General features: G+C 38.5%; 1 protein-coding gene across 1 annotated transcript in view; it reads left to right on the forward strand.

Annotated features, from left to right (window-relative positions):
- LOC103386273 (contactin-4-like) overlaps window positions 1-14,867 on the forward strand; it is a 695,358-nt gene that overhangs the window by 71,494 nt on the left and 608,997 nt on the right. Inside the window, exons 6-9 of the mRNA XM_025060316.1 lie at window positions 3,997-4,200; window positions 6,428-6,530; window positions 7,111-7,295; window positions 11,509-11,648. Of these exons, the coding sequence (XP_024916084.1) occupies window positions 3,997-4,200; window positions 6,428-6,530; window positions 7,111-7,295; window positions 11,509-11,648 (632 nt within the window). The remainder of the gene's footprint in view (window positions 1-3,996; window positions 4,201-6,427; window positions 6,531-7,110; window positions 7,296-11,508; window positions 11,649-14,867) is intronic.

Here is a 14,867-nt window from a genome sequence, read left to right on the forward strand (position 1 = left end):
ATCTGCTGTTAGCAAAAGGTAAAACATACGAACATGGTTTCCTGACAGGTTTTTTTTGGCTAGTTGTTTGTTTTTATCCCTTCATGGAACTCTACTAAACATGCAATGGATTTCATCAGTGCTAATATCAGTGCCTTCCAAAACCTCTGCGCTTGCTCATGTAATTTTTCTAATCAGGGCATCAAATATATCATGACCTTAAAGTTTTATGTTCTCATGAGATTCCAGAACAGCTAACATTAGCTAAAAGAAAGCTAAAAACACCATACAGTGTTCTTAGTTTTTGGGAACATTAGCTAATTTGCTAAATAGGAACAGATTAAGCCATTTTACATTGAATCCTGTGGGGAAAACTGTTTCAGTTTTCGAACTTTTCGGTTCACGAATGGCCTCCAGGAACTAGTTAAGTTCGAAAACCAGGGTTCCACTGTATTCAGTTCTTTTCCATGTTTTTTTTAGCCACCCTGACTGTGTTGGGCTCGGATCACAGCATCAATGCAGTCTTTCTCATTAAAGAATTCTCTTAGCTCTGCATTTCACATTCAGATATCCCGTTACCTTCCATTTCTTTATATAGTTCATTCATTATTGCACATATATCAACACAATGCATCCTGTGTAAATAGATGTGGGTATAACAGTCCTCTGGGAAAGTGCTAGATTCTCAAATGCCTCTCTTTCTCGGGGGATATGAGCAATGAGGCCAACACTCCTTGATGAATTCCCTTTGGAGAATTGCTTGCTGTTTTTAGTGGTATTGTGGAGTACCAGACGCTGATTTTGACTTCATCGTCTTGAAATTCATAAAGCTTACGAAAAGCCCTTGTTTATTTTGAATCCTAGCTTGAAAAGTGTTAAATTCCATGCATTCTACTCATCCATCATTGTCATGTGATGGATGAGCAATCGACAGTGTCAGTCTAAGCATTGGGGAAATACTGTAGCAGAGTACACACCAGTCCATAGCAGGGACAGTCTCAGAGGTAAAAGAAGATACCATTACAATGGCAATTACAACATTTTTTTTTTTTTCAAAGCTTGAACCCTGCTATTACACTCTATCTCTCTTCTTTTTCGGGCCTTGAATCTTGATTTTTTTTGTCACCTACAATGTCAATGGATTGTTGTATAAATCACTGAAAGGATGTTTCTGGTTGTGCCGTTGCCATTAGGCCATCATCACCAAATGATTTGCCCATTTTTGAGAAAATACAATGAAAGTATTTATTTCATCTCACAAACGAAATTAGAGGAGAGGAACTACGGTGGCCTTCATGTTTAAAATATATACTGTTTTTCTATAGTAAACTGCTACTATCAAACTAAAGTATTGATATGATTGGGTCTTTAAAAAGCCCACTTTTGCCAAGTGTGGCCTTTACTTGATAAAAAGGTACATTTTCCAGAGTGAAGTAAAAAAGAAAAAAAAACATCAACCCCCCTACAGTAAATCGCTGAAGAGATTTTTTTTCTTCCTAGTGTCATGATCGACTCAGCAGCCATAACACACATCCATGCTGTGACAACACCCCTGTTGCACGTGCAAGGCAAATGCATGTTCCAGGGCAAAGGATGTTTTTCACAGCAGTGGTGCTAATCATGGCACAACAACAGCTCTTCAGCAAGTTATCAATACCACTTTGCAGATAATGAAGTAGAGAGAAGAAGTCTGTACAGTGTGGAGTAAAAGTGGAAGTTTCCCTCAGTTCTACTAAATGTCAGAATGCTGCTGGTGCTGGTAAAGAGCTGCTTTTTAACTCAGTTGTATTTGTCCAAGAGAATTCCTTAGCAGTTTGTTATTCAAAGTATTGTATTTCTCGGACTATAAGTCACACCTTTTTTCATCCTCTGGCTGGGTTTGCGGCTTATATTCAGGTGCGACTTATATAATAAAATATATAACTTCATGTGTGTTTTTTCACACTGACATACACGAAAGAGCACTCTAGGCTTGTGTACCAGTATCTGCTTCTCCTGTACCACTGACACTTCACTTCACATGTTGTTCACACTGACAGCTAGAGGGCACTGGTGCGACTTGTACTCCGGAGCGTCCGGAAAATTATGGTAAATGATAACAAGGAGACCAATAACCAATAACATCTTGGTTATCTCTCTTGGATTTACTTTACTGCTTTAATATTACTTGGATATTAAAGTAGATATCCAAGTAAATATACAATCAAGTGCAATTTAGCCATAGCTGATGTCCTTTGTCCCTAAATACATTTAATTTGTAAAAATCCAACTGTAAAATGTACAGTTGGATTAACTTCATGTCATACTTTATGGCACATACTTAATTATTACTTTACTTCATTATTACTATCTTATATTTTATTTTATGTCTATTTCATATTTTGTTTTTACTGTACAGTGTCCTTGGATACCTTGAAAGGTGCTTCAAATAAGATTATTATTATTTAGTTTCATTTGAAATAGGGATCCAGCTCAATAGTATTTTCTCTGTCATTTTGTCTCATTTTTGTACATAGAAACAATAATGTATGGCTAAGCCTTTCTAAACTTTTTTTCAGTTTTTTCTATGCTACCTTTTATTTCATTTCCTAACTTTAAACAGAAAATAACAATATTGTACAAATAAAAAAAAAATTTAATATTCAGTACTTTCCTTAAAGTCTTTGAAAGAAAAACATTTTAAATAGTGAACAAAAACATGACATCATCTCTACCTTTACTGCATGTACGCTGAAACAAATGCAGTTGTCTTCCATATACTGGTATTTTCATACGTCAACAAGGAAATTGATTTCCTGGTACTATCGCAGTGACAGTGATGCTGCCTCCTTGGGGCTGCGTATTTTTACAGTCTGTCAAAAAGATGCGCCACTTTTGCATAACCCACAAAATGCATGTTTTTTTTTACAGAGGCCGTTCAGCCGGCTGTGAGAGCCATCTCATTAGATCCTGCTCTCTGTAGTATTCTTCAGCTCGTGTTGTGCCTCGTAGGCACACAGGTTTTTAAACACAGAGGGAGAGCAGGTGCAGCCATAGTCCAAAGTACTGCAGAGAAAACACAAACAACATGCCTTATCCTGTCTGGAAGTGTCCCATGTCCCCCTGGACCTCTGCTGTGCCATTATTCTGTCTTCGTTTCGAAACATACGGTGGCAAAAGCCAGAGCCCAGGTCCTAAATGGTCTTCATCAGCACAGTGCCTGTTCTTTTCCGCCAGCAGGGCAGTGTGATCAAACTGTGAAAAGAGTACTGGTGCTGGAGGAGTGTTTTGTTTAATTGCCAGCCTGCTAATAAGCAGTATGGGGTTTGATTAAGCTCTGCGGGAAACAAAAAGTGATTGTCATCTGGAGAAGCAATTAACATCACAACATAAAGTGGTTGTGTCAGTGTCAGCTGAGTAAAGGAAAGAAAAGACAAGTTTGGGTTGAAAATCTTTAAAACCTTCAAATAATTATCATATCATAATTTTATTTAGTTATTAGTTTAGCGATTCACCCATCAAGTTTTCTGTCCATATCAGTTTCCATAGCTACAAAATGTAGCTGAAAATTGAAGTCAAATGATAGTATTTACTACATTAGGCTGTGTCAGGGTAATTGTTCTGCCTCCAGCCTTCTTTCTCCCTCTATTTCATTAGTCATTATTTAGGTTGTTCCTCACAGTCGTAAACAAGACTAGCTAGAAGCAGACCCCAATGCAACCGCACACCATCAACCCACCTGTCATTCTAACCACACACCACCACATGATGTAGCTGCCATCATAAATCTCCTACACCACCATCATGTACTTTTGTGCCACTGCTTTGTGAGATGCTCTAATTTTCATGTTTCTTCGGGTAGATCGGGAGGTAACAAGTGTTTTTTAGTGTTTTCATGCAAACGATACTGAGTCTTTCATAGCGATGGCTCAATCCGATATTCAGGATCAGTACTGGTCCAATATACAAAATTTCAGGACCATTTTTAGTGACTGTTTGAAACATTAATTTTTGTGTTTTGTTCTTTTTAATCCACAGATCTGGTTTTCTCCTGGATCTTTAATGAATACCCGACTTTTGTGAGGCAGGATACTCGTCGCTTCATCTCCCAGGAGACAGGGAATCTGTACATTGCCAAAGTGGAGCCTTCAGATGTTGGCAATTACACCTGTGTGGTGACCAACACAGTCACTAAGACCAGAGTCCAGGGTCCACCCACTCCATTGGTGCTGCGCAGTGATGGTGAGCTCACACTAACACCCAGTGACAGCGTTAGGAGACCGTTAACCACGGCGAACAAGAATCTTTGTCAGTGCAGAAGTTTGATTAGGAACGAAATCGACTCCATGACACACTGGTAATCATCATACATATCATCAGGAGCTGTTTATCTATATGCAAATATTTCCTAATTGCACAAAACTGGTTTCAGTAAATGCACTGTTTATCCAGATGTGTTTCTATTTCTAAAGTGGCAGCAAAGTGTCAGAAAATTAAAAGTGTAAAATATGTATCACCCCTGCTCTGTGAAGAAAGGTAGCAATGGCACCTTATTTTTATTTTTAATGTGATCACATGTCTAGCAAATCCTTGAACTGAATATACATGTCACTTTTTTTACTATAATTATGGATGAGTGTCTGTAAGAATGGTAATTATAATTATTGTTAATTGTTTTACATGTTTTATTGGGACAGACTAATTTACAAAAATGTTGTCAATGGGAGAAGGAATTGTGAGTCTTTTCAACCCACATGGGGGCGCCAATAACTACATGGCTCCTCTGGGACTCAGACCCAGGACGTTTTGCATGTAAGGCACATATGTAAGGGCAGGCGTGTTAACTGTTACTCTGTGGAACCACCTTAAAGCTTTGTAACCACATGACTTCATGTTTGTGTTGCGTAACACATGCTGTGATAATTCTCTTACCTGAAAAACCTCCCCGAATTTTCTGTATGACCTTTTTTATTTCATTTCCGTTGGCATTATTATCATGTAGCTGTGTCACTGACTAGCAGTACCTCCATGCTAAACGTCAGCCAGATCCACGTGAAATCTGTAGATAAGGTTGGGTGTCAGCGTGTGTATGGGGGGAAGGGGGCATCACAGTTGGACGCATACTAAACATGTGTCCCCTACAGAGGCTAGGGCTCGGAGACAAAGACCTGTCCACTCCCGCCTGTCTGTTATAACGGCCGATAGTGCTGCTGTGTCAGTTGGATATGAGACAGTCGTGATAAGGATCTGAATGAGCTTTCACAGTCATTCAGGGAGCCATCCTGATAACACCGGCATCGCCAAATCAACAAGATGAAATTGGCCGGGTTCCTTCGTCTCCAGATCTATTTGTGCAACACAGCCACAAATCACAGCAAGCACTGGTGGCTGAAAGGGGCTTAAAAATACCATAATAATCCAAGCTGAAAACTGCCACAGATGGGAGAATAAAAGAAATGGCCAAAATAAAAAGAAGAAGAAAAAAACCCACTTCTTTTGACACACAATGGTGTTACTTATTGGGAGGAATTGGGTTCACATACTGAGGAGTTCATTCTAAGACGTCAGCACCAGAAATCCCTCATTCTCCTTTTCTATTCTAACCAGTGGATTTCAGCATGCAGAACAGCAGCAGCAGCAAATTGTAATCCAGCAGTGAATGGAATGCTTTTTAAGACAAAGTGGCAGCACCCAGGAGGATTGTACAGACCCATTTTCTGGTTTGCAGCTGTTAGTATGACAACAAGCTGAAACTCATCTGAATGTAGAATCTCAAACCCTCCATGCATTCACAACGTTTCCCCCTGTTTTCATTCAACATCAGTGTCGCCTGCCCACAGGAGACTTTGTATGGTTTTGCCCCTCACTGTCTTCAATGGGTACGGATTCAGGAGCAATGCATACACCTGAGTGAGATGAAGTGAGAAAAATAAACCTTTTAAGCATTTAGTTTAGGGGGAAAGGAGCAGTGTACTGTAGATTGTATAAAATGAACCATGTTTCCAGAAAGATTACGTTTTTAAAATGAAATAGATATCGGAAAGTAGGTTATAAATCTGAACCTCTCTTTATCACACAGGAGAAGAAAACAAGACTTCAGTTGTTTGAATGTTGGAAGAAAAAGTTTTAAACCTGAGACCGTGGGGTCACTTTAATTACACCATTAAATACACTTTCTAATTGTTGAATTAGTGCAGCTTTTGCAAGTGAAACCACTTAACCATAAAACCAACCTTGACAACTTCAACAAAGTGCAACCAGGCAGGGCAACTTGTCCACTTCCTGGAAGACCCTTGATTTTAACAGACGAAAATAACCCTCACATAGAGGAAGTCCAGAAGTTCCTAAACTCATTGGAAAAAAAGTGTTTTTTTTTGTCATTTGTCATTTCATATTAACAGAAATATCAGGAATACAACAATTCTGTGCAATGATTAACATGTTCTTTGGCTCTTCTCTTGTTTTCCAGGTGTCATGGGTGAATATGAGCCAAAGATCGAAGTTCAGTTTCCAGAAATCATTCATGTCGCCAAAGGATCCACAGTGAAACTGGAATGTTTTGCTCTGGGGAAGTAAGTCTGTGTACGGTACTTAGTGTCATTCAAGGCTGCCAAGTGCAGGTGCAAGAGATATTTTGTTGACAATCCGGCAGAAGAACTTTTTTTGAGCTTTTCAACATCTAAGAAATGTGAAGTCACAGGATGTGACAGACTCTCACTTCAGATGACTACTCTGTTGAAAGTCTAGTGTCGGGGCCGAATATTCAGAACTCCAGCTTTCTGTACCACAGTCTGAAACTTCTGTGTGACTCAAAGTAATATTTCAGTGTAAGGACTGGAAATGAATTATGCAGTTTTTTAAATGGTTCCTAGAAAAAGTCATTTTTATACCTGTTTGCATGGTATTGTGCGTACAGCTCTATGCAAAAATATTCAGGCTACATGTACATTTTTAAAAACCATGATCTAAGGAATGGCATGAGATTTTATAAAGATTTATGGTATATATTTGTGATTGTTTTGCATAATCACAAATAAGAATCTTACATTTTAACATCATGTCATATGACCCATTAAACCCATTAAAATAACAAGTAATTTACCTGTATATATGACTGTTTGTGTGACGGCTAAACTTTTGTTCCTTTCACAGCCCCGTGCCCTCGATAATCTGGAGGAGAGCCGACGGTTTGCCATTTCCCAGGAAAGTGGACATGAGGAAAGCCAGTGGCGTCCTGGAAATCCCATATTTCCAGCAGGAAGACACAGGCACGTACGAGTGCATGGCCGAGAACTCCAGGGGAATTAATACAGTCAAAGGAAAGCTCTCCTTCTACGGTAGGTGAACCTGGGTGCATACATATTTGACCCCACCTGTCAGGCTGTTTCACACAGACTGAGAGGCAGAAACACCAACCACATAAATGTGTCAATGGTGGTCAGCAAAAGTGTGTGTGGCACACAACAGGCTGGAAGTTTTTTACATTGTCATTAGTTAAGGCTGTCAACAATGAGGGATTACATGCTGGTCCAGATTTTTTTGGACAGACACTTTGGGGCCAGAAACCCAAATAAAATGAAATAAAAATCACATTTTTGTCAAACAATATTATTTGATTTTTATTGGGAATTGAATTGTGGGCCAAATTTGGCCTGCAAGCCACCATTTGATAACCACTGCTGCTCTACTGGACTACTGTCAATCACTGGTTGTGTTTTGCGCCTGCATTTTGTCTAAACATCAGGAAACTAAGCTGATTCTTATCAGATATTTTTCTTGTTGTTGTTGTGAAGCTACTTACTCCTTAAAAAAGCAAATACAATTTTTTGTGCATGCTTAATAACATGCCTTTTGGAGTTTTTTTGGAGTTTTTCACCCATTGGGCTCTGATAATACAGTAATATTGACAATCCTCTAAAAAAGTCATATCAATATCATATACAATTTATATATTTGTTCCTCCTAATTTCCTCCACACTCTTCTGTAGCTGTTATATATTCTCCCTGTACACATTTGTTTTCTGCATAAATAAACAGAAACTGAAACAAAATAAAAAATACAGATACTGTACGTAGTATTTACACCACCAGTGTCCTTTTCTGACACCAGGTGTATTTTAAGTTCATACGAAAAAGAAAAATTCCAGGCTGGTTATGTAGGAGCGATGTCTATGAAGAAAACGGAAGGGAAAAAAGTTACACTTCTGGAAAACAGTTCTAGGATTTTACAGCTATCTCAGAGGGTGTAGTACAGCATCAATAACACAGTTGACTAGAAACAAGTTTTTGGAAGCACAGCTTATGTACACAACAGATGTATACTTCCTGAAAGAAGTGATTTCAACAATTACAATGTGTTGAAATGACATGTCTAGAGGATGTTTTTTCTCACATTAGTAACCTATAGTCAGCCATTATGAGGTGTTTTGCTTCTGTTAAAATCTCAAAAGTCACACAGGTATTAGTCACACTAATACCCCGAGGTTGAGTCATCTTCAGATCTCAATAATACAACAGAGTATCAGGGATAATCAAATCTAAAATCAAAAGAATGAATTCATAAGTTTACAAGAATAAAGTCATAACATTACCAGAACAAAGACGTAGGTTTACGAGAATATGTAGAAGAAGTGGTACATTTACAAAAGAAGGTCATGCTTTTACAGGGTAAAAAATCTAAATTTGTAAAACTAAAGTCATAAATTTAGAAGATTAAATTATGTGTTTTGCGGAAGGCAAGAAAAACACAGCGTTACCCATTAGTGCGTCAGAATGGTGAATGTGGCACTGAAGATTTAATGTAAAAAAAATCAGTCCATTCAGTTCTACATTGGGAGGAAGTAAACACCAATACCAAACCAGATTGTCTCTGCTTTGAATGTCCCAAGGACTGAGGTGAAATTCCCACCGCTTTGCGAAAAGCTTTGCAGAGAAATGGTCTTTTGCCAGCTTGTTGAGGTTGATGCTGCTCGAGGCAGAGTGAATCTAAGCCTTGACAGGTTTGTTTCCATTTCCTATTCACACTTTTGTTTTCACACACCTGCAGCTGCATTATCTGCACTGATAGAGGAAATTCCCATCGTTCTCATCTTTTAGCTGCTTGACATCTGAACTGATGGTTTCCACGTGGAGCTTTTTTTCAGGCGTAAATGCTGCCTGTGTTCATTTTCTTCCTGTTGACTGAGATTTGATGCCTTTGAGATTTTTTTGGGGTTGGAGTGAAGGACCCTGACAATAACAAGAAAACAACAAAGCAGACCTGCTTTTAGAAGGTGCTGTATTCGGGTGGTGACATAAAAGAGCAGTTTCATTAAGAACCTGAGTTGATGACTCAGGATGACTCATGTCCTTGGTTTATAATATTCCATGTTGCCGCACACCCTACATATTAATGTATTAATCTGAAACTATGATGATATGAAACTCAATGCAACCTGAGCTGCTGTTACAATTTGAATGCAGTTCAAACCCAACATTTACTTTTTTATTTATTTTTTTTATTTTCATGTCAATAACAAATGTGATGTAACATTCTTCCTATTAGCTGCTAGGTGCATGAATCTCTTTTAATGTGGTTTTCTTCTAAACTAACTTTTGGTATCCGGTGAAGAAAAAAATGTACTTTGATACAATTGACCTGCTTCAGATCTGAGCTTCTGAGAACTTGTTCTCATAAATCTTTCAAAAACATCATTTATGGCATTTACACTGCAATTTCAGTTAATCAGGCGTTTTTAAAACGTTTCCGTGACGTATTTGCCTAAACTCACAACTGCCCAACAGCAGGATTTCTCTTATAAAACCTTTGCCTTTTATTCCCACATCTGATGCACAGGTAGTAGAGGGACGCCGTTACCGTTATTGGATTTCTTGCTCTACGCTCCTGCTTTCCTCAAAGGCAAACTACTGCATAGCATCGGCCAATTAAAGGAGGCTGTGTACTGTACTTAGAGGCTTCCACAAAGGTCAGACCTGGAGAGTGGCTTCAGCTGGAATGAAGAAATGAGGCCAGCACTTTCCTTTGCTCTGCCACTGGCTTTGTGTGAAATAGGAGGGCAGTAGAAAAACCTATTCCCAATATAAAACATAAAAAAGAGTGAGAAATGACCGTCATTTACTGTAGGCTTTCTGGTGGACATATATGTTTATAGTTAACTACTGCAAAAGTAACAATGATCCAGTCAAATGCAATGTCATTAACGATACCTATTGCATGCATTGTTTTAATCTGTTTAATTTCAAATTTAATTAATCAATGTTCATTTTAGCCAGTTATTTTGAAACTTTTTTTTTCTTTTTCTTGGCACAGCTGCTGCCGCTGCTGCTGCTACTGTGTACTTGTGTTTTGTGTTGTCATAACTGGCCACCCTGAACTGTGACACCATCGATCAAAGTTTTCAGTTACACAGTCCCATTGAAGTACCTGACACTGTAATGAAATGGTTTACCACTTGTTTTTCTGACAGATCCTTTGGTGTTTTTTCAAATCAAATCACTTTAGATTCCTCTCGACCTGATGGAGTACTTCAGAGTACTGTCTTAGACCAATGCTATTCTTGCTTTACATCCTCAGATAATCAGCCAACATCAGGGCCTCTCCTATTACTTCTATGCTGATGATATTCGATTGTGCTGCTCTTTAAGGCTACACACTGTCCTCATCTATTCCCCTACTGGTAATCATCAGAAACAGAAACCCTGGTTTTTGCCTTAGAAAGCAGCATTTCTAAAATCAAACAGCACCTTGATGAAAACGTAATGTTGTTATTGATTCTTTCTTTTTGTGGTGTATCACTTTAATGAGCTTATAAGGGGGTGTTTTCTTCAGTTGAGGAATATCTGAAAAGTTCTGCAGTCTGGATTAGAATCCAAGCTAGATATTTGATTATTTGAACATGGAGCAGCATTTTAAAATCTTTTAAAATAGAGAACGCCTAAATTTGTGCAAATTCACCATAGCTGCAAATGTGGTAATATCGATGTTAGTTATTGCTGATTTCTTTATTATTTCTGTAATTTCTTTGTATAACCAATTGTCAGATTCTCACGTATCCGATGGTACCTCAACTCACCTCGTTACGGTGTACGCCTTTTGACAAGGAATAGGCCGAAGAAGCACTGAAGAACTGTTTATTATTTCGTTTATTATTCATTAAACTGAATTCATTATATAGTGATGAAAATGTTTGTTAATATTTTTTCTTACACTAAACAAATTTAATAATTATTGAATAGTGAACAAAAGCAAGCCAGAAGCTAATGCTGCTGAGGGGCTGGCAAGGAAAAGTTTGGGAACCCTTGTGCTAAGACACATGGCAGTGAAGGGAGACAAACTAAACATCAATTATATTACACATTCGTGCCTGACACAGGCGGATACGTACTGGCAGTAGCATTAGCTGATTCATTAGTTTGAGTGAAACAGCAAAATTTGAAATATTTATTTGGACCATAAAGGATCTTCTTTGCTAATTCATTCTTTTCTTGCAGCTGAATCAATGTGTTTCATCTATCGTCTGACTCTCATTCTTCCCCTCCCCGTGTTTCCAGCCCCTCCTCAACTCATCGAAAAGCCCCAGGACGCTCAGAAGCTCATTGATGACTCACTGGTGTGGGAATGTAAAGCCACAGGGAAGCCAAAGCCTTCCTACAGGTGGATGAAAAATGGAGAGAACCTTGATTCTGCTGAGGTGAGACCTGACAGAGTAATAGGATGTCTTTACTTTATACTCATTGCCACTGCTACAGCTGCTGAATAACAAATGTGAACAAAAGGCCTTAATGCGCTGCTTGTTCAAAACAGCACTGACTAATTATCTTGCATTATCGTCTCCTTCATTACAACGCCAGGCCGCCTGCACCGCTATACGTCTTGTTCAGGCCTGCGCAACAGCAATTAATATTGGTAAGGAAGTAAACGGCTTCTGCTGTGCTGGACTAATGGACTGAACTCAGAGCAGGCAGAGAAAGAAGAGATGTGAGGGGTGGAGGGGGGGTACAAACCCACCCCGAGACAGTTGTTAAACTAAAACAATTAAAGTTGTTGGACGTGATCAGTCAAACTTTTATTCTTATAACAAGTAATTATGAAACATTAAACTACGACCGAAGGTTCTCTCTTCACTTCAACAACTTTCATAATAAACTGAAATGAGATGCTCAATGAAAACGCTTTGTAGCACAAAAATCCTGTATGTAGTAAGTTACTGTGAACGATGTGTAAATGTCAAATACTCTTTTATAATTTATTAATCGTATTAAGTATCAATACAGTAATTGATACTCGTGTGAGTACTGATATATATCCATACCACGGAATCAGTATTCCTGTCACTAATTAACGTTACTTGTCCAAATATCAGTTGTAAATGTAATTACTGCCTTAACATTAGCCAGCATCAGGCTGCTATTGTAGCATTTAAACACCTCAGCTAACACTGGAAAAAAACAACAACTATGTTGTCCAGTTTTTAGCTTTTGAACTGGACATAGTATTTGTACTTACTGTTAAATATAAACAGTATTTAATATTATATATTAACACAGTCGTAGAGTTTAGGTTCGAGATAGTGTTACTAAAAAAAGAGAGAGTTGCTTCGACCTTAGCTGATCTAATTAATCACAAATGTTCTAAAGACAGATTGATTAGTCGGTGTATTTTATCTGTCATTCTGATTAAAATATAATGAAAAGTGCAACGAACACACACAGGTTTCTTATGAGAGACAGCCCAGGGTGTTAACCAAGGGTTTTTTAAGCTGTCATGTCTGTGTTATAGAACGACTTTCAGCCCAAACAACCTGTCATTCTTAATCACTTCCTGTGGATGTTCACCTCAGCCAGTTCACATATAACTTTTGTACAGAGGAAATGGTTTATATAAATGGTTTATTCAGTTACTAAAACCTGTTTCGTCCCCCTGGTTGTTTTGATCTCACATCCCTTTTTTTTTCTTCTTACATCTACCCTTAACCAAAGCTCTCCTCTCCACTTCCCTTTATCACATCTGTTTAGTGTTTCAGATGCTTTTGCTCAGTAGTTTAGAAGAGATAGATTTGACACTCGAGCACAAATTCCTCGTGATAAATAAAAAGCTTTTTGTTATTTACTTCATTATGCAAAAGAGGGGGACAGAACACACTTAGGGTCATCGATCAGTACTTGAAGTACGTGTTGACAGAATGAGTGCAGTCTGCTGTTACATTAGTGGAGGCAAGGCCGCATAAAAAGGCTGATCACATAAAAAGAGGCTTAGCCGGGAATCATTGAAGAAAAATCTGCAATCTGTTTGGTCGGTGGTGAATATTTTTGATCGAAACTTTTTAAGAAGAAAGTGCTCCTCTGTGTTGGAGTTGACTATTTAAGTAGCACCTACAATGTTTTTGACTTAATAATTCTAATTAAAGGCACTCTTGGAAAAGAAAACAGCTGAAACATATAGAGTTCACTCCAACATTCAGTACATGTCATCTGGATCCACCGTATCTCAAACAGACAACTAAGGTTGTTTTGCCCTGAATTTGACTTTAGCATATACAGGTTTAATGTGAATGCTGGGGTTAAAGGTTAATCTGTGCAATGGGCTGTATTGTCTTAAATGTCATCATTAACCACAGCAGCATAATGGATGGAAGAGGGAAAGGTCATGGATGTGAAGAGCAGTGGAGGAGAAGATTAAATATTTTCTGTTATTTATTACAGGGAATCAAATGGAGATATCACTGATGACAGGAAACACGACAATAAAGCAGTCGGTATGACTAAAATGTTAGGGAAGAAGTAGAAGAAACATAAATACATCTGTGATTTTAACTGACCTATTAGCCAGTTAACAGATCTGACCAGATCTCCTTATAACCTTTACATCAGCTAAATAGGCTGAAGGTCAACACATCCATAACAAAATTACAAAGATAAAACCTTGCCGAGGACTAATCAATAATAATAAATAATAGTGGGCTCTCGGTTTACCACGTCACTGACCTACAGCTTTCGTGGTCACGTAGCCATCTACCATAATTATTTTTCCGAAAAACTTGTTTCATTATTCCTACATATGACAATAAAACTCTCTCAGTAGTTGGTGAGCTGAGTGCACGAATGCGTCGCCACACATGGAAGACGGCTTTGTTTCTATTCGTCTTTTGAACTTTTTGCCCTTCATTATGGCTCCAGGTGTATGTCATAATCTTCTGATGATTTCATGTTCTAGTTGGTTCCATGTGGTTAGCATGCCTACCTCGGAAGCAGAGAGCAAAGGGTCCTGGGTTTGATTCTCAGAGGTTGTAGCCAAAGGCTGTTATGGAGTACTCATACACCTATGCTGACAACTTGCATCACTATGTTTCATTATTACACACAGGCTACATGCTTTTGGAAAAAAAAGCATCTTTAATATATTCAAAAGAAGCTAGCAAACATGAGTATCGTCAATAATTGCACTTCCATTCATATTCATAGCACAGTTTCATTTCTATAAGAAATAGAGCATTGTTTTGGATTGATGTCCCTGTGATGCTATGTTATGATAAACAGTGTTTTCAGTTTTCTGTAGCGTCAGACCTTCAGTAATCAATACTTCTAGGAAACAGAGCGGCAGCAGCAGTCCAATCTGAGAAACTCAATTTTCCTAAGCCGTAAAAGTCATTCCCGTCGTCTATCCGGTGTTTAAATCGTTTCACGGTTTTACGTCAGCCTTACAAATCAGTGTTCTTGGTAGAAATGACAATGCCAGTCATTTTTTGTTCAGCATAAGGTGTACAGATGGTCCCCCCAGGTCCCTGCAAGAGAATCTGCTGATTTGAGTGGAATGTCACGCTTAATTAATAGCAGTCATAAACAGGAGTGCTTTCCTTGCACAGACAGGGAGGACAGGGGGATAGATATATCGTATGCCACCATTTGCCTCC

The sequence above is a fragment of the Cynoglossus semilaevis genome, chromosome 11 (assembly GCF_000523025.1).
Source record: "Cynoglossus semilaevis isolate Cse_v1.0 chromosome 11, Cse_v1.0, whole genome shotgun sequence".
NCBI classification, from domain to species: domain Eukaryota; kingdom Metazoa; phylum Chordata; class Actinopteri; order Pleuronectiformes; family Cynoglossidae; genus Cynoglossus; species Cynoglossus semilaevis.